Source organism: Athene cunicularia (assembly GCF_003259725.1).
Source record: "Athene cunicularia isolate RWA chromosome 3 unlocalized genomic scaffold, athCun1 chr3_part1, whole genome shotgun sequence".
NCBI classification, from domain to species: domain Eukaryota; kingdom Metazoa; phylum Chordata; class Aves; order Strigiformes; family Strigidae; genus Athene; species Athene cunicularia.
This window is the reverse complement of record NW_020799097.1, coordinates 49,695,861-49,716,778: the sequence shown is the minus strand read 5'-3', so window position 1 is coordinate 49,716,778 and position 20,918 is coordinate 49,695,861. Positions and strand designations below refer to the sequence as shown.

At 35.8% G+C, this 20,918-nt stretch overlaps 1 protein-coding gene across 1 annotated transcript in view; it reads right to left on the bottom strand.

The window, feature by feature from the left end:
- Nucleotides 1-20,918, bottom strand: part of AFG1L (AFG1 like ATPase) — a 60,838-nt gene that overhangs the window by 22,368 nt on the left and 17,552 nt on the right. The window contains exons 6-8 of the mRNA XM_026844177.1: nt 19,028-19,127; nt 16,066-16,124; nt 605-687 (exon numbers count right to left, since the gene is read on the bottom strand). Of these exons, the coding sequence (XP_026699978.1) occupies nt 605-687; nt 16,066-16,124; nt 19,028-19,127 (242 nt within the window). The remainder of the gene's footprint in view (nt 1-604; nt 688-16,065; nt 16,125-19,027; nt 19,128-20,918) is intronic.

Genomic DNA, 20,918 nt, shown 5'->3' with positions numbered 1-20,918 from the left:
AGGTTGTTTCTGTTAGGCAGATATATGCTGCAACCATAAGCACAACTGTGAATGTATTTTAAAATATATTTATTTGCAAATAGAGAATAAAGTGCTAAAGAAATTTTGTCATGATAAACAGAAACAATCTGTCAAAATAGGAGAGTGTTGATTTTTTTTTTAATCCACAGCACTGGAAACACCCAACACTAAATGAATCCTTGTCATTGGATTTCTATAAATACTTAATTACTTAAATACAATAAGGATGTTCTTCTATTATAAGAGAATTGTGCAATCTCTTACAAGAGGATATTCATTACTTTCTAACCATCTGTCACTTCAGTTCTCCAAACACCACACCTCCCCAAAAAAATCTAATTAGTTTTTATTCAGTCACACATTATAAATGATGCTAGTGTGGATACTGAAAATGTAGTTTAATGAAGTTAATATCAAGGCATAATGGAAGGCGGTTTGCTGAACAAAATGGACCAGAAGGCAAAGAAAGGAAAAGTCACACCCTGCTAATTCTACTATACATTTTTCATTTCCCACTGACTAGGAAATTATTGGCTAATAAAAAGGAAAAAGAGGGCAAATACCATATCATAGATAAACTTACAGGTAGTAAAGTTTTCCAGCAGCAGGAAGCACTCGTTTCCTGTAGTCTATTCCAGAATCAAGCTGGACTGTGCTGCAGTATTTCTGCAGAGACAAAAAAAAATAGCCTTCCTCAAGCCAAAGCTGTACGTACTATTGTCTGTGTTAGAGAGAAGACACGCTGATGTGATAAACCATCAGATGAATATCGTCTGCAAAACTGAAATTCAAGATCAAACAATTTGTCTCTTTACAATTATCAAAGCAAAGAAACAATTCAAATATCCAAAACAAAAAAGCAACCCTTTCAAAAGTCCATCAACTAGAAAATTAATATAGATTGGAAGCACACAGAATGAAATTAAGATGAATATTGCTCATTCCCTCTAGGTAGTGCTTTTTGGGGGGAGTGTGTAATAATAATTATTTTCACAGTAAAGAATATACATTTAGAAACAGAAAATTAGGAGCAATAAAAGTTTAACAGACCACAATCAAACTCTAGCAACAGAGACAACTCAAACTACTTCTACCTTATAAACTAAAAATAATTTTATCTTTTCCTTCTACTAAGATGATTAAAAATTTTATGAGACAAACATCAAATATATGAACCAAGCCAAGACTTGCTGCATAATGGACCAAAGCATAAACAATATACAAATAAACAAAGCTCTATACCAAAAAGATTTTGTTTAATTTTTGTAATGTCTGAATTGACGCAGAAAAGCATCTTTTCCCCCCCCTCTAAATAACCTGTAAGATATGTGATACAGATGTCCCTGAGTAGTCACAATAATTGCTTCTGTTAAAAAACTCAAAACCAGCTCTACTAAAGGGTGCTTTTTTTTTGATTCAAGGCCTGAGGCTGAGAGCAAAATTCTCACTAACCTCAGTGGGATCAAATTTTACACCCTCTGGCAAAGGGAATAGCTCTGCTTATCTGTTATTACTACTGCCAACATACACAACTTCTGGGTGTTATATAGCTAGAAACAAAAGAAGCTATAAAAAGAAAGGGAGAAAAAGTTTTAATATTTTAGAAAATATACCTCTATCAAAAATTTAATTAAAGAAATAATTATATTTTTTTTAGGTAATTCATTCTTTGGATTGCTAAATTACTCTGCTTCTTCACTGCACTATGAACTATCAGTTTATCTTTAATACTCTTGTTAAGCATTTCATATTCTGCATGTCAAATTTTCCAAAGCCTCCTTGAGGCCATTCAAATAACAAAATTGGAAATGTCAAATCTCATTTATAGCAACTACATTGCAGGGAAAAAAAAAAATAAATTAGAACTATCATCAGTGATTTAAGGAACAATGGCCCTTTTGAACAAATGCATTGCATAGGATTTATAGATTACAAATATCTGCAGGAGTGACTGTGATGACTCACTACACTAATTTTTTGCCCTTGGCTATTACTGAAGGCTCTATACCTATTTTAAACCTCCAACTTCTCTGCAAAGATATACAGCTGAAGACAGAAAGTGGAAAAAAAAATCATCCTGAAAGCACAGAATCTCAGGAAAATCCATGGATCTTTAATTCCGGTAAGTGAAAAAGCCATGCTAATCAAATCATTATCTTGGGCTAAGGCTACTGCAAACACAATAGCATTGGTGCTACAATATTATTATAATCTATTCCCTTTCTTTTCGTGAAGGCTTACAAAGAAAGAGAATAACAGAGCAGAAGAAAAAAGTTCCAGAGGCATGTAATAATATGCACAAGGGAGGGAGGATGTTTAAGCTTTTCTTCAGCATCAGTCTGGCACTCGAGGCTAGAAAGAAGATTCCTGAAATTTCACAGCAAAGCTGGTGTACTTCGCTTTTCTTTGCCAGACACTGATGCTCAGCATCTTTCCACCTAATGTTTTATTTTTCCAAAGTAGTAGATTAGCCAAAGTACTAGTTTCTTCATGTTAGTAGGGAAAACCCCTACACATTGCTACTACAGCTATTCAGACTATGAGATTATTTAGATTAACTTTAGATACACAGATATTTAGTAACACTGTTTATAATTTACGCGTTTTTTTTCCTGGAAACAACAGATAGGAAATTTTGCACAAATTCAGCCTCATGTCTTTGGCCTTCAAGATGGGTTTACAAACTCTACTGCTCTCTCAGGGTGTTGTGTTACATAGAGTGAAGAGCAAACACAGAACTATGTAAGAGTGTGGCATGGTTACGGTGGGGTTGAAATAAAAGAAGTGCACCTGAACACTGTAGCTGGTTTAAATTTATTGTGCTGATATTTACAGCAGTGCTTGTGGCTCAGCTGCTAATATTTGCTGAGCAGAGCAGACATGCTGTGCACTCAAATACAGACTGATACTGCAGGTCACTGAGGCTCACTGAAATATAAATCAGCACTTGGTGCAACAGTATTTTAGTCCACTTGTGTTCTGCTTACAAATTTATCACTCCTTAAATGCACTGACAACCTTTTAGGACTCAGTGATTTAACCTTACAATGAACAAGTTTTGGAGGTAAGAACTGTAGATGTAAATATGACCAATCTAGCTATGAAGTAGATGCATTTCTTCTGTCTTCCTTCCCTTTTCTCTTTCTTCAAAGTCATTAGTATTATCACTATTCAGGAAAAATCACTATCATTAGTGATGCTAGTTAAAAAGAGCTGGTGTACTCAAAAGCTTATTTATGTTTTGGGGCTCTTTTTAAGCTACAAGCAGTTGCCTACATGAAAGACAGCTCTTTTCCCTATAAACCTTGTCTTGTAATGTACTACTACTGATTCTAATGGGACATTACATTCTAATGGAACATTACACATTTTATTTCCAAAATATTTTTAGATATTCTGGGCTATAGAACCTTTCAGCCAGAAAGGCAATAGCAGCATCCCATTCTGAGATACAGAAAATACAGTTATTACAGACCTACTGAATTTTTGCTTCCTTAGTAGGTGAAAGACAACTGCACCAGACAAAATGGAAAAAGACAATTCTGATATACAGCATTTTTCTGTAACACATGATGTAAGTATAGAAGTAGGAGTCAGTTAACAGGAACAGAGAGATACTTAGTCTTTTGGAAAAGATTTGGCATTTTACTATCTTGCTCCTTGGATGTTCCTTTCTGGGTTTGGTTTCAGGGGTTTTTTTTGGCTTAATTCTGTCCTATCTTTCAAATACAGTTCTGTCTCCTATTTTTCAAACCTGTATTCTCAGTAAAATCCTGGCTTATATTTTATTTTGAATCTCTAGCATATTTTTCACCCATTATTGTCTCAAGAACCACTGACTTGGACCTCAGGGCCAGTTTCTTTTTTATTTTTTTTCCCGGTCCTCTCCAGACTGATGCTCTCTTCAGCAAGGTACCCTAGGCATTTAGAGCCCATGATCTGAATAAAAATAGAACATCCACAAGTATTTCCTAACCCTTCTATATGTTCAAGTGAATAAACACCTACCACCGTTCATCATTATTTTTACAGGAAACTTTAAAGCTGACTCACACCTATTCTATTAGTCACTGTATAAACATACATAAAATGGATGGCCCCTGCCATTAAAACAAAATCTTATCATCTGTGAAGCAACATGCTCCCCAAAAAAATATTCCATGAAAATATGGTTGCTGTTAGATTATAAACTTTGCAGGGTAGGAACAAACTTCTTATGTAAATATATGACATTAGAGTACTGATCTGTAGGTGCTACTGGAAAATAACATAACAAAAGAAAAAAGTCAAACAGAAGTGTGAAGAAAGCAACCGATCGTGAAAAGATAATGTAGAATAAACTAATACTAACAAAACAGCATATAAACATGCACTGGTGTGGGCACTGCTATTTACACAAACTGAGCTCTATGCAGTATGGAAGAGAAGAGAAAGGGTGTGATGGCAGCGCCAGTGAACCGAAGGGCAGTAACAGGAGGACTGCATGCACTGCCAGGCAATATCAGTGGCATTCTCCTCCAAGTTAAGAATGGACCAGTGGAGACAGTTCTAAGGGGGGATTCAGCATATGGTCATCTTTACTCAAAGCCAGAGTCAGAAAGGTCACAGAGAAGCTATGTGCTAAGCAGAAATCCAAAAGTTTTTTTTCTTTTGGGGTTTCCTCTGCTAAGCATACCCACTGTGGTTCTTTTGTTTCTACATAGGTTCCCTTATCTCCTGCTTCACAGGAACACAGAGGCAAAATGTTCACATTTGTAAATATTTTTTTCAAGATAAATGCTTTAAGTGTTAATAAAAAGACAGTGCATAATCAGAATGTATAATAGAAGAAAATAAAGCATAACAAAATATTGTGTATGTTCAAGCTAACCACCTAATATACTAGATTTACAAAAATAAAAACCAGATACGTGGTTGCACAGTATGGAAAAACAAGTACTGCTCACAATTCTAAGAATGAAACACTGAAGTTCAGAGAAGGTGCAGATGCAGGTACCATCATGCATCTTCTCTCCCCTTCACAGGCATCAACAACACTATACTCCTGCATCACAGAACTAGAAAATCAATACTATCATTTACAAACCTGGCAAATTTGGGGCAGTGGTAGAAAGGTAGGCTTCCCAAGTTTTTACCCTTCAACTTTTTGCAGTATGGGGAAAAACTCTACTAAGATTACATACAGAAGTTCTAGTTTCTCTCTCCATCTTTGGACTAACTTCTCCAGCACTGGACTGATTAAACCCTACAGATGTGATTGCATCCTCACACTCACTAATCACCACCACGGAATCCTAATCAACAGCCAAAGAACTAACTGGAGTGCTCAGACTGTTAGTACTTAATTGTCTGAGCAAAGACTGTAACTATCGGTTTCCATTTTTTAAGATGGAGATTTAAACTTTCCAATTTCATTTACTTGGGGTAAACTTTTACTGTTCTTTTGAAATAAACACTTAAAATTTAAGCTACAGTTAGTCTAGTCTGTTCTTGTGGAACCCTCTACAGTTTCCAACAGATTTTCTATTCTACAGAGATATTTCAAGTCTGACTTACCCTATTCAATTCAAATGCATAAAATTAATTAGTCATGCAATTTATTTTGAAGTCATTTATGTATTTATGTATACAAAGAACAAATACAATTACAGAATTGAAAACGCAATTAGTAAGTTAAAAATACAGCATGATCATGCACTCATTTCCAATGAAGTGGCAGAAAAACTTTTTATTCCAGAAGGAAAAAAAGACAAAGCCTCAAGGCTCAACTCAAGACACAATACCTAAAATGACAATCTTTGGATAGAAGAGATAAAATTAGACTTTCAGTATGCCTACTGTAGGAAGTCATTAAATACAGACTAATAGAAAGACACTTTTCTTCCTGTAAGCACCTCTAATATTCCTTTGTTGCTGTGGTCAGGAATGGTAGCTATTAAAATGTTTTAATTGCTCAAGAAATTAAAGTATATGACACGATGGACTGTTAAGTAGAGGAGCAAAGATTTCAGACAATTTCAAAAGGTAGTCAAAGTTAACTGGATAACCTGCAGGTTCTCAAGATGTGTATTACCCATATGTCACAAAACCACCTGAAATGCTAACAGATGGCTTTGTGGTCCACATTAAACAGTGTGCTAAATACTGTGTGTCCCTGTGAGTTCAAGTATTGTGATCAGCTCATGACCCTTGATAATGCAGGTGAGTAGATATCTCTTAACCTTGTTGAAGACCATCATAAAGTCAGCCCGATTGTAACTCTCTGCTCTGAATTTTAATGCATTAAAAAAAAAAAACCCACAAAAAAAACAACCCCAAAAAAACCCACACCACCACCAAAACCCAGCATACAAAATCATATAAATCACTCTGCCCACAAAATCAGACAGATCCTACTTGAGTACCTGCAGAGAAGGTGTAGAGGAACCAAGGTGTCAAAGTGCTTCACCTTGGAATGATCATTACCTCAATTCCCACACCTGCTGAGTTTCCTCAGCCTTTCAAACTCAGGTCAAACCAGGCACTGGGAAATGCAGCAGTAGCACTGCATCTGCATTATCAAATATACTCTGCTTGTATGGCAAGTGTAGTCCTATCCCCAGGCATGCAAAGCTGCACAATTCAGAACTACACCAGAGGCCAAGAGTATTAACTAGCACATTAGAACACCTACTATTAATAACCAAGCCATTCCTAACTTAGAAATGCAACTTCTAACCACCTTTTCTGAGCAAAAGGAATCATAATTTCCACGCAGGTCTTCCCTTTTCAAATGTATCCTCAGCTTCCAACTTTTTCAATTAGCTTATATGCAAAAAAAACAACCACCCCACACCTGTCCTGCTGATTTGGTCTCCACTAACAATATACAGGATCACTAATATTCCTTCCCCCAGCAAATCAGAAAATAATGAGATTGTTCCTTTGCAATCATTCTTCTCATACATTTTCATCCAGCCCAAGAGAGAAAAATTCTCTCACATCACATGTGATGAGAGCCCTCAGCCAGCAAGAGGAAGAGTTCCTCAGGTAAACTGAGCTCATTAGACTTAACCATTTTTATTTTTCATTATTGGATTCCATGTAGTGTTATATTATCAACTAGAATATTGTTTCTTCTTTCTTAATATTATTTCTTAAGCAATTTCAAAAGAGGTTTCTTCATCCAAAGGATACCATTACAGTTGGCATTTTCCCAAATGATTCATAACTACGATAGAACGAGAATCTTCTCAAGTAAAAATGCAGTCTGTCATGAAAACACTATTTCTGACCTACAAAGCATACCCATGGGTTTTAAGTTTGGCATACTCTCTAAGTCATCAGCAAGTGACAATCACCAGCACATTTCAGAATGTGAAACTGGCCCAGCTGGGACTGACGAGCTGGGCAGGTCTGTCCACAACCTGCTGAGAGAAGCATATAAAGTTAAGTTCAGTGTTTCCCCTCTGTCGCACAGCTCTAAAAGGAGACAAGCAGACCATTAGACATGAGCAAGTATGGTACAGGTGCAGGACCTTCAACGGGCTGTTCCATTTATCCATGCTTAAAAAAAAAAATTAAAAGGAGAGAGTAAATAAAAGTTTGTAACACTCCTAACTTTCTGCTATGCCAATTGTGGGAACCAGATGTACTCAGTGAGAGGGAGAAGGAGAAAGGCAATCATCAGGTATTTGGTGGTAGGTAAAAACTTGGTCCAAGCGTTGCTGGGTGTGCATACAGTATTTGTCTCCCTGTTCAGATGTTGTTGAAACAGTAGACTTTAAAGAAAATGTCAATGAATCCTCATAAGCTCTATACATGACCTCTGGGGTAATTAGCAATCATTCAAAAGAAACAAGACTAAAATGTTCTATTCTTTATTACTGTCAGCTCTTGTCTTGATCAGCATTTTAATAAAGACAGTTCATTGCTAAGACAGTTTCATGAATCAGTCATAATTACATTCTGACACGCAGTGAATAGTAAAGCAAAACTAAATATCACTTCATCAACCTTTCTAACCTTTATGCAAGTATTAACTGTAAATAATTTTTACACAATCTTACAACAGAAAATCTGCATATTTCTTAGTTTTGTACATACTCTATCCTAACTGAATTTCCTGTGACCTATAACTAAAAAAACTCCTTACAATCAGGCATAATTATTTAGTCTTACATGATATTCAGGTGTTGCCTTTCACAGATCAAATCAACTTCAGGTACAAAAGGCTATTTGTTCTACAAAACAGTGCAACACTTTAAGGGGTTAACTAAATTTTTTTTACAGTCTTTCCCCCATATTCTTCATTACCTGCAATAACAAAATATGGGAAATTGCTACAATAACCTCAGACACTTCATACTTGTTCCAATTTTAAACATTGTAACAGCAACAACAAAATGAAACCCAAAAAACTACACAAACAAATTCAGAAGAAAACTTTTAAAATGTCATCCAAGTATACTGTGCCACATCAATGAAACTAATGACGCTCAGGTTAATTCTGGGTAACAAACACTTTGTGAATTATTTTTAAATGGACTTAGAGCACAAAGATCTGGGAAGTTAAATACTGCCACATGTAATTTTTTTAATTAATCTGTTTCTTACACTTGTGACAAGAACATTTAAAATTTAAACTGAAGAGTTTAGCAGAGATGTATTTAGACGTTAAATTAATTCAGTGCAAGTTGCACAAGTTTACATTACGGCCTTCAAAACTTTAACAACTAAGAAACCCCACTATTCTTGCTACCACAAGGAACATATGATCTATTGTACAACTTTTCAATAACTTATTTTAATGTCTAGCTACAAATCAGCTACCCCCTAAGAAGAGGAAAAATAGACAATTAACTTGTGAAATAATGGTGCATGAATAAAGACAGAAGACTCTTAAAATGTACTGTTCTGTGAATAGTATTTCAGATACTCAGACAAAAGTGAAAGAATTCAGGAGGTACAGATGTGGCTGTGCTGCATAGGAGACAAGTAGCCTCTTCTTTTTCCCTGTCAGGGAGCAGAAGAATGGCAGAGTAAACTTCCATACAATAAAAATTACACTGAACAGCTCTTCCCCCTTTCACACCACTTAGGGGGAAAAAAAATTAAAAAAAAAAAAAAAAAAAAATGAGTAAGTATAAATATAAAAAAAAAAAACCAAAAAAAACAAACCACCAACTCAAAACCAATCCACAAACCACTGTATTCAGTCTTGCTAAAGAACCAATAATGACTGTAACTTTCAATCTCCTAACGAACAAACTGTGGTGTTCCATGAAAAACAAATGCCAAGAGTTCACTCCAAATTTATAACATGATGTTTCATAAGTTAAGGGTCAAATTCACCCCTAATACATGTACTTCACTGGAATTACACCCTGGATGAAGTTATTTGTCTACATTTCTTTTTGCTGTTATTTTTCTTTTTAACATTTGATTTGTATTTCTTTCCCCAGTATTAGCCTTTGCTCCTGCCAGAAATGTTGGCAGGCAGGGGAGGGGAAAAAAAAAAAAAAAAGTATTGATTTACAAAACTGGATTTCCCAGAATAAAAAAAAAATGCGATTAAGATCTAAACAACGGCTAAAGATGGCTTACGCTTAGCTCTGATGAGGTCCACTACCTCATTACCAACAACTGAAAACTTCTGATGCATTTTGTTTCAAGGGAATCCAAAAGTCCTTGCTGTAAAGCAGGCTGGGGGGTGCAAGGTCCATTCACTCTTTCTGTATCACAACCATTATGTAAGAAGCATAAAACACTGCCTTTATGCTGCCAAACCACAATGACTCTTCTTACATCAAAGCGTTTTCACCACTAGGGGTTTTTTTCTCTGAAATTTATTCAAGCCAAGGGCAGGGAGACAACAATTCATACACGCTAATTACACCTAATTATCTATTCCTTTTTTTTTTTCCCTTTCCACTAGCTTCGGTCAGTGTTATTTGCTATCTGGGTTTCTCACAACCTCCCCTTGCCCTGTCCATCCAACTCAACAGTAAAGTCTTTGAAGAAAACAGTTGTGGCTTCTTAGAATTTTAACAATATAAGGTTCAACTCAAATTAAATTATTCTATTATTAGTTTTGACACATTTATGTGTTAAATATGAAGGCCTCTTGGTTAATTTGGCAAATTCCTCACATCTCTTCATGGCTAGAATTGCTGGTAACACCCTCTCTTGTAGGAGCTTCTCCTCATGCTTTCTTTTCATGATCTAAATGAAATGTTTATTGGATTAAAGTTCTTCTCTGCAGACCTCCACGGTGGCCTGTGACAAAGAGCTTAAAAGCTTTATTAATTGGCTCAGGCTTTTTGGGGGGAGGCAGGACCTCATTTCACATTACATCACAAGCAAATAAAACTGCCACGTGTAATTAGACTAATTTACGCTGATACAGCAGGAATCAACTATTCCATATCTATGATATGCTTTGAATTACTCATTTTAATCAAGGAGTAAACAAACCAAGCAAGAACTCAGGAAATCTTAACAAGTAAAGGAAGTGAAGGCAAAGAGCCCAACAGTGAGCTACAGTAACAACTATTTTATCCTTAGATAAAGTTTTGATCTGCATCTAAATAAGCTGACTAGGAGCAAGCGTGTAAGACAGATATAGAAGGTAAACAAACTGAGCAGCTTAATATCTAGAGAACATACTGAAGTAATAGATACATTATAAAATATTGTAAGTGCTCTGAACTACAGAATTCAAATAATCCTTGTGTTTAAATTTAACACACACAGAGGCTTAGAAGGCTGAATGCAGAAAGGGCTGGTAACTTCTAATCTTACACCTTGCTTTCCATAGACAACATTTTGTTAGTTGACAGTCTTACAAATTTGTCAAACTAAAATTAGCCAGAAATTACACTGATGTTCAGCACAAAAATACTTGCAGTCATGCTATATTTTCTATTTTTTATTTTTTCTATGTTTAATTAGGTACACTTCACAAAAGATGATTACTTCTATTACTTGCAGAGAGAGAGAACAAGAACAAATGCTCCTTCTACTTAGGAGTTTGCTTGGTTACATGCTAAGAAGGGAAACAAAAGGCCCAACATCTTCAGTAATGAAAAAGTCAATTGATAGGCAAAGCCATCACAATATCAAAGGCCTAATCCCTGCAATTCTGACTCAGGTGACAGTTCACAGGGGTCAGAGTGGCTGACACTGACCTCAAAAGCAGGTTTTAACTATTCAACATACTGAAAGCTGCTGGGCTATCACACCATTAGACTGGAACAAACTGACAAATCAATTTCATCAAGGAGATGACTTTTGGGGGGGTGGGGGAGAGGCAGATCCGCCAATCGACAAATCCCTGCATTTCTCACACAGGTGGTTGGACAAAAGCTGAGTGCACCATCAAAGACATTTTATATCTACCAAATAAATGCCTTTGTGCAAAACTAACTCCCACATTTTCCTTCGGCACAGCTCTAAATGTTTTAAACAAGCATTTTTTGCATATTCAAAGTTATTGAAAAGTGAAAATACTTTTAAATTCCTCCATTTCTTGCTTTATAGGAAAGTGTATATTTTAATTAAAACCAGAGTACACAACAATGTTAATAAATAATCAATGTAAATAAATAACCAATTTCAAGAAAGACAGCAAACCATAAAATGTATAAAAATAGCTTGCTTTCTATTTGAGAGGAGTATACAATGTTTACTGTTAAGAATCATTTTAATCAAATAGTTTTAAAATAAATAATGATTCGGTCCCTAAAAGCAGAAGGAGAAAAGTAGTTCACTGTATGAAGTTTACAGTTATTTCATGTCCTACTGACAAGAGGTTTCTGGTTGATTCCTTCTCTTTAGTTAAAGCAAAATGCAAGCAAAGCCAAACATTTTGTTTTAAAACTGTACCTTTTCAAGGTATACTCAGGGAAAGGCCCTAAAACTTCCTTTCAGTTAGAATTTACTGCAGTGCAGTTCTAATGCATGAAGAAAACCTGACAAAAAGCAGAAGTTATATATTTGGTATTTTGACTCAGCCTGACATTTTAAAACTTCATGCTATGGTTTCGGGAAACCTTTCGAAGTTCAAGAACTGCTCGTTTAAGTTATAGACTCTACACAACAAACTATTTGAGAAACTTTCTTTCCTGATTGTCCAGAGAATGAAGCATTGAACTACTCAGTGAACTAGGATTCCAGAACAGTTAAGAGTTCATGCAAATGTTTTCATTAAATGTCTGCAAAAATTGAATGTGGCCAAAATTACTGCAGAACCAGTAAATTAAAGCATGCTTTCTGGGTTTTTTTAAGAGCTTCACTTCAGATCTTACATCAAGTTGTTAAAGATACGTATCTTTATTTGTAAACCAGTTTTAAAATGTTTAGAACATTTTTATATTTCTTACAGGTTTAGATTAACAATTTTGCTCTAAGCATTTGAACAAAGTAACTGTGAGCAATGAATGTTTTTCTTTTCCAAGAACTGCCATGGCAAAAAAAAAAAAAAAAAAAAACAAATCACTTCGGAGTTCCATGCACTTTAAAATGTTCAGTAAGAGATGCTACAAGATTAAAAGCTCAATCAGAAGAGACTGAATCTAATTGCAATTATAGAATTAAGAAGTATTAGGAAGGAAAATCTTGTATCTCTGTAAAGCTCTATCTTTGTAAAATTTCATGGACTGAAGAAGCACTCTTATCTGTTGCAGAAACTAAGCCCTTCCATAAAGAATACTGTGTCCCAAAGAATTTTAGCCACAACAATGAACTGATCAATTGAGAATTTCTCCCTGTTTATGAAAACTACCCCTTTAAGTTACAGGATTAAAGAACTGCTGAAAAATTAGATCTCAAACTACTTAAGATTTCGGAAGATCACAGCACTGGGATGGGTTCAGAATTGGACAGGGGACACACACAGGGCAGGAAGAGCTGCCAATAGTCTCACCGGCCTGCCCAGCTACACAGACCTGGAGCTTTCATGTGGCCCTAAAAAGCAGAACCTCTCAGTTGCACCTCCACTGCAGGCATTCAGCTATAGCTTGTCCCCAGTGATCTACCACCTAGAAAGGCCATAAGGGCAAACTTTGAAAGGTAACTGTATCCTTCCTAGAGTGTTGTTTCACCTTTTTGCTTATTCCACGGAAATTGGTAGTTATCTTCCTAAGAAACAGGACCCCAAATACAGATACTGGAATTACACAGTCTGAAGAAAACAACAACAAAATCAAGAATGACCATGGGTAACTCTAGATCTAGGAAAGAAACCATTTCTTTTGATCATTTGAAGACATGGAGAGATTTCTGTGTAATAGTTACCAGGGTACCTAGGAACTATGCATTCCATTTATGAGGAATGGAAACAGCCTGAAATCTATTTCAAGTGTAGCATCTCTTCACAGAAATGTACTGTCAATGCTTTCCATTCATCCCATCTTCCCAAGAATATTTAAAGGAATTTGAAGCTCCCATGTTGAACTTGAACTGCTTTTAGTGCTAAAACCTTATTTTAATGACTTATTATCATAGAAGTTAATTTCTGAAACAAACAAACAAAACCAACCCACCCATTCACCCCCACTAAATCCCAAACAAAAGCCCCACAGGAGGCTCTGAGCCCAGAGAAAACTAAGACAGGAGTTAGTCTGAGCTGTCAAAGCCATTGCCAGGGAACAGGTTAGACAAGACTGACACTACCACCACAGGCACACATGGCTTGGAGTGAGGTAAAGGTAGAGAAGGCAGTAAGTCAAACATTTGCAAGCATCCAATGTGATATTTTTCTTTTATACTTCCATGCAAAACCCTGGAATATACCTTTACATTTCCTAAAGACACACATGGAATTATAAATAGCTGAAGAAGCAGCTACTCCATCCATTAACACCAATGCCATGATACAGATTATACACACATTGGGGAGGCCTAAATCTGCATTTCTCAAACCACCACTGCCAGAGTATAAATTTAGTTCTATCCACTCCTTTGTAATGTAAAGGTCACCTGTTAAAATCTTAAAGTGCATTCCAGTGTGGGTTTTTTAATGCCTACTTCTGACGCTGAATTCAAAATGTAGATTGTTTTAATTATTATTTTTAATACCTTGCCATTATCCTTCCATTTTCCAACTAAGGTCAGAGAAGCATTTGTTGATAAGCTTCCTCTGATCCATCTTCCATGCATTATGTTTTGGGGAAGGAATCATGTTATATTGGCCACATTCATTAAAGTGACATTAAAGGCAGATATATTTAGAGCAGTGCTAAAATACAAAGCTGTAAGGGTAAAAAAAGACAACACGTAATCCAGAATTTTAGAAAGGCCCTTGTGAATAGAGTGTTGAGTGAACTCTTTTTCTTCCCTTCATTCATTATTATGGTAATGTTCGTCTACCTCCAGTCTGGGTTGTGCTACTTGTTTCTTTTTGCACTACTCGATCCTCTCTTGCAGCTCTAAACCAATTCACTTTCAGGGCTTCTCTCAGCATTCTATCCACAAGTTCCCTTCCAAAAACTTAGATTATTTTCCCAGTCCTGATGAGGTGTTCTGTATGCATAAACTACATTTCACTTTTTGTCTTCACCTAGCCAAAAAGAGAAAAAAGGAAACTACAAATAAGTGTACACGATAAGATACTCTGAAGTCTGATCATCAGTGAAGTGAAAGAGCCTTACATTTATCAAGGAAGAAAACTCAGAGTCAACAAGAAAAGATATATAGAAAAGTTTTGCCATGGTTGCTGCATTTCAAAAAGCAAATGCATATGAAACTACTACTATTGAAAATGTTCTATGATCAGGACCTCTCCTGCATCCAATACAATCAGCTACAGAATAAACTTCAAGAAACTGAAGTGGAAGTGGTTGTTCATTTGTTTTCATGTTTTTTACTTTACTAAAGCCACCCAGGTATGAACCACTTTCACTAGTAACCTCCCTAACTTTATACACAGGCATTCTGAGATACATGGGAGTGCTGCATTCATGTCAATCGCATATTAACTTGAAAACCTGATAGTTGCTCAAATGTCAACTTTAGATGGGATTTTCAAAGGTGCTTGGGCAAGTAAGCAATGTTACGATTCCAAAATGCCCCGCTAAAAACCCAAGGCAATATCAACTGCTTTACTGCTGGCCATCTTAACAGAAACATCCAAAAAAATGCATCTATTCAACAATTCTAAATTTCTTCTCACTCAGCCAAACCTACCCTAAACTCTACCTTACCTTTATTTTATCTTAGATATTGATACAGTTCACATTGTTTATGTATTTAGGCTGGCAATACTTTTGTGAAGTGCTGTTATTTTCATTTTACATTTCATGTCAATCCTGGTGGAGCAGGACACAGGAGCTGAATGCTAGCCCTCAATAACATAACAATACAATCAGCTTGTGAATTAAAAATATCTGCAACTTGCCCAGAACTGAAAAGTGTGAGTTCAGCTTATGTTCTTTTTCATAGTAAAGTAAGCACTGACTGGACTACACACATTGCAAAAGGATGCTCCATTTTTTAATCTAAATGAAGCAATTACCAAGTTTATGGCCTGCCACACCACAACATGCAGGCTCCAGGAAGCTCACTTCAGAACTGCTGTGTGTTGAATATGATGTAAAGCCTCACAAATACCCATTCAGAAAACCACTTACACACAAGAAACACCCCCCAGAAACAAGGTTACTACTTTTCTTACACCAAAGCAGCACCAAGATTTTGTAGCATAATAAATGTAAGATGTCCACAGTACAACACAGTGTAACTGTTAGAGGAAAACTGTATTACATGACATATATATACACCAGTAAGAAAGTCCTATCCAAAGACACAAATTCTGCTACCTTAGTCAAAAAGATAACTTTTTGTCATACTAAAAATGCCAACTTTCAAAACATGTTAATTCTAGAGAGGAAGAGTTCCTTTTTGCCTTGCCTTCAATTATTTTTGCCCTACCTTCAATTATTTTTGGCCCAGTTAAAGCATATACATCTTATCTGGAAACTACTATCAGAGCAATCCTGTACAAATCTCTAATTTATTAATACAGCAGGTGAAATTGAAAAGCATTTAACAAGTGACTCTCCTTACCTTCAGCACAGCAATGAATGGTACGAAATTAGCTCTCTGAAGACCATTTTTATAGAGATCTGAAAGAAAGGAAATCAGTACCATTTTGCTACTTAGTCTTAATAACAATGTCAGCTTGTCTTTTAAAAAGTCTGGCAAATAAAACTCAGTGTTGCTACAGAGAGGAGGAACAAAAGGTAGAAAAGGAGAGCTGAAATTGATTTATCTTCTTTTGCTGTATGAAATTTCAATACGTTCTTATCAAAGAAAGGAACATCGCGATAAAGTCTGAAAAAGGCAGGAAGTGAAAGATGAATTAAACCTCTAATGACATATAACTGATTTTAGCAGAAGAAAGATCAAGATCTGTTTTAAAGTGAGGATATAAAAAAAGGATTTGTAATGCTGGGTATACATTGGTATGATTGTAAGGCCAAAACTATGCAACTGTTAAGTCCCAAGTATTTGGAAGAATGGAAAATCCCAGAGTAAACTACACTATTTTGAGTTTACAAAGTTACTATCATTCTTAATCAGTGTACTGTAGTACACTTTATTTTCTAACAATTCTACCAGGTACATTCCCTTTTCCAAAGCAGAAAAAAGGGTCATCCCCAAGGGGAAAAAAAAAAAAAAAGTAAACTTATGCAGAGTTCCTAAAAATATAACGGAATTTTTTTTAAAAATAAAATGGTATGCCACAAAATGCAAATCTACACTCAAAGACAAGACAAATCATAAAAATGAACTGCAAAGAAGCATCTTATATGTTATTTATCTCTATATTTTATAAATCAGAGTTCTCTTCTCTGGAAACTATCCAACTGCCCAACACGTTCAGAACAGAATGACTTGTTCTTTTAAAATGTTATCACTTAAACTACAGGATGGGCTGCTCTTTTTCATTAATATTAGGAAGCCTTATAAAAAGGCAGTACAGCACCTATGACTGACAGGCAGAATAAATAAAAAAATACAGAGACCTGGCAGAAATGTCATCAAAAGTTCCCACTAAGACCATGCCAGGTTATTAATAGCACCTATATTCCCCATAATGCCTGAAAGCTACAACTAGGCTAAAGTTTTTATGCTCTGCCAACATCTCATGGTGGACTGAAGATACAATATGTATGAGAAACCAAGAGGACACCTACAAAATGGTTTTCACAAAATTGGATATGTACACAGAAACACTTAGGAAAATTATCAGTGAAGATGCTTCTGCACTCTAATTACTAACAAAGTTGTATGAAGCCATGTATCATTCCAATTTCTAACTCTGCAAATCACGACAACGATACGCTTGTTGAAACAGCAACCAATTGCATATTTACTTGCAAAAATTAGAGAACATCTAACAGTACTGTAAGACAGCTACTTCCGTTAATTCTTCTGGTTAATAAAGCTGAGTTTTGCATTATGTCTCTGTTTTGTGAGGATGAGAAAAACAAACTAATTTTGGTGGAGAAATGAAGCCAGGATTCCTCAAACAGTGCACCTATTCCCCTTCATGTTGCCCTAGGGCCGAAGTTTAACTTGGTTAAGCGTATCACTAATGGTCAGCAGCAGGGTACATCTGCTCTCTAATGAAAAAGCTGCTTTTCCCTTTGTATTCACAGGAAACAAATCTCTCAATTCAGTCTTAAACCTTGATGCAGCATGATACGCTAACCCAACTCTCTTTCCTGTGGGAGGATTTCAGTCTCTCCGTGAGTGCACAGGAGTAGTGAGAAGGGAAGAAGAGACAGGCATTGACCAATGTCTGGACTGAAACATAGCTCAGTTCTAGAGACACTGTTCCTAACATTCTCTATTGGGTAGCTAGTACAAGTGGATGTCTTTCAGGCTGACACGGTGACTTAATATGCATTAAAAAAACCCATACAACAATAAGGTCACAAATGACATCTCAATTTAAGATGTGGGATACAATCCCCAAGTTTTGATAAAAATCTGTCCTGAACCTTAAAGATTAGTGCTTCAAAAAACACGAGGATGGCTCCCAATCAAGTAAGGCACCAACATCCAGTTTACCTATAGTTAATCCAACTACAACAGTTATGATTTCATCCTGTTTGCTCAAACAAGGAAAATAAACCAACAGGAAACTATTTCCTCCTCTAGTGAAAACATTTGAGTGTTTTCTTTTTTTCTTTTTTTTTTTTTTTTTTTTTTTTTTTTTTATCTCTTGTACTCAATTTGGGTAGAAAAATTAACTGGTAGTTACAGTTCATACAGTAACTCTTCAGCATTTTTTGCAAACATTTGATCAATCTAAAGTGTCATAAAAAGTTGCACAGAAACTATGCATTATGCTAACTACTAATGCTACACTACAACAACATTTTTCTCCTCTACAAAAAAATTACTGTTTGGGTAAAACCCATACAGATTTGGGTATTTTGTAGAAGGATATACCTAGCTAGTCACTCTCTATCTAAAAATATTAGAAATGGAAACAACACTCCACCTAAATAATTTCCAGTGAGTGATTTCAAACCAGGCTGTGAGAATGGCATCTTAATATGGGGTTCTCCTTTGAGCTGGTGGATCAAGTCTGCAAGTTTCCAAGTTAGAAACCAGGAAGGACTGTCTCTTATTTCCCCTCTCTTCTGAAGAATATTAACTTTTCCTATCCTGGAATACATCCAAAACAGAGGCAGTATTTCACCCCTCCTCAAATCTCCTGTGCCCAAACACCCTCCCCACTGGTTTGGATAGAGTAAATCAGAAAACACAGAAGGATATGGGGGGAGTTGCAGGGAGGAACACCTTGAGTTTGAGAGAAGAAAGGAGTAAGACATAGTGAAAAACCTTTCTTCCTTAAGAACACAAAAAAACAGGGGACAAACTGGAGTATCTAAGATTCTTGAAGACTAGAGAGTTTATCAGTATTAAATACCATATGATTTTAATATGGTTGTTTTGTAGGATACTGAGATTTGTTGTATTTGGATAATACTAATAGCATGTTTGTTTTTACCTTCTGGTGGCCTGTTAGATGTTGCCACAACGACAACTCCATTTTGGAACAGATTTTCAAAAAGCTGCTTCAGAATCATGGCATCAGCAATGTCAGTGACCTGTAGAAGACAACACATTTGTTTTATCTTGCTTTCAGCTTCTGCTGCAATAGATCTGCAAGTGGCTTTATAGCTAGGAAAAATGCTTGTTAGTGAAAGCCATGGAGAAAGATTCTAATTATTGCTTGGTGAGGAAAAAAATAAAAGGGATAATTAATAAGCAGTGAATGTACCACAGTCTTTCAAAACTTGCCCATTCTTTATTGCCGAACTCCACCATTTCTTTACCAATTGCTAAATGATTCCATGTTAACTTCTATTATAAAACTACAGGTGGGAGACACAGAAAACAGACCTAAACATTTAAGAGGCCTAATTAAATAGAAACAACAAGGAAAAAAAAATCTAGAAAGAAAATACACACCAGCTGTTTTACATTTCTATTACCTTTGAGGCAAAGGTTTGCAGAGGTGAATTTAAATGGTCATGGGACTTCAGAAATAAAGACAAGTAGCCAACTATACATAATCAGCTGCTGTTGAAAATAGAATGATATGACATAGATACTATTGTGTGATTGTTGCAAAAAACAATTCAACAGATGGCCCATCACAAAAATAAGCAATTTCATTGTTCTTTTTAAGTGCCTTCTATTACTGTCCATGAATAATCAAAAGGCACGGCAGTCACTTCCAGCACAGTCAGCCTCTTCTAACCTTCAGGCACAAAATACTAACAAAAAATAAAAATGGGTGGGACAAGTGATACTGGGGAGGGAATAAAAAAAAAAAAGAAAAAAGAAAAAAGACTAAAACATAAGCTATAAAGTTTAAATATCTAAGCTTAGATTAACTAACTTGCTTTACACTACCAAGAAATAAGAGGAACACAAACCAGAAACCACTCTGTACTAATGAAAAAAAATGACATTTTTTCCAAACAAAAAGCCCCCATTGTTACAACAGCATTTATATTTCACAGGAGTTCATGAGCTGAGATAAGCAATCCCAATAAGTAAACCAACTTTATTATCATTACACTTGTTTCTCCTGCATTCCCTCTGATTACTATATAGTCACTTGTTGCATTTTGAGTTACCAAAACAGACCCCAATTCTGAGGAAATAAAAAAAGTGATGGCATGCTGAGAGTCATACTCATTACTCAACACACTGACAGACTTCTAAGCTTTGACAGTTTAGTTGTGTATGTTGTGATAGTAACACATCTACAGAAAGACTTTAACCAGTATGACTTTTTTCCCCCTACTACACCACCACTCCACCCCTCCCAACATTGCTCCATTTCTAAATGACCTTTCTGGGCAGCAAAAAAATTTAATTCTACACTAGAGACAGTAAAAGACTTAGGTTACATTTCTGACAGCTAGCTTGGAAACAATAATGTTCATGTGTAAACACCAGTTTCCTTCTATGGAATGCATTAATATGGAAATTAGTTTCCTTTTTTAAAAACAAACTTCTACACAATCAGTAACACACCCCTCAGATTTGCACATCTCTGATCGCTAAGATCCAATATTCCAAAAAGCACGTAGTAATTCACTATTGTACTATATGTCTAATGCATCTGCTTATGCACCCATCTATTGCTAATTTATTTCTTCTGAGTACTAAAGTTTAGCAACTTTGCCTGTTCATAAAAAACAAGACACAAAAGGAATCAGCATATATGAGCATTTCAGGGATAACTGAATTTGTTGTATCACAAAGCAAACCTAATAACCAAGTTTTAAAAAAGTATTATATGAATCATTTTGATACAAATTCTTGTTAAAAATACTACAAGTCGTGCTACCTGTAGAAAACAGACAGGGAAAGAATATTAATGC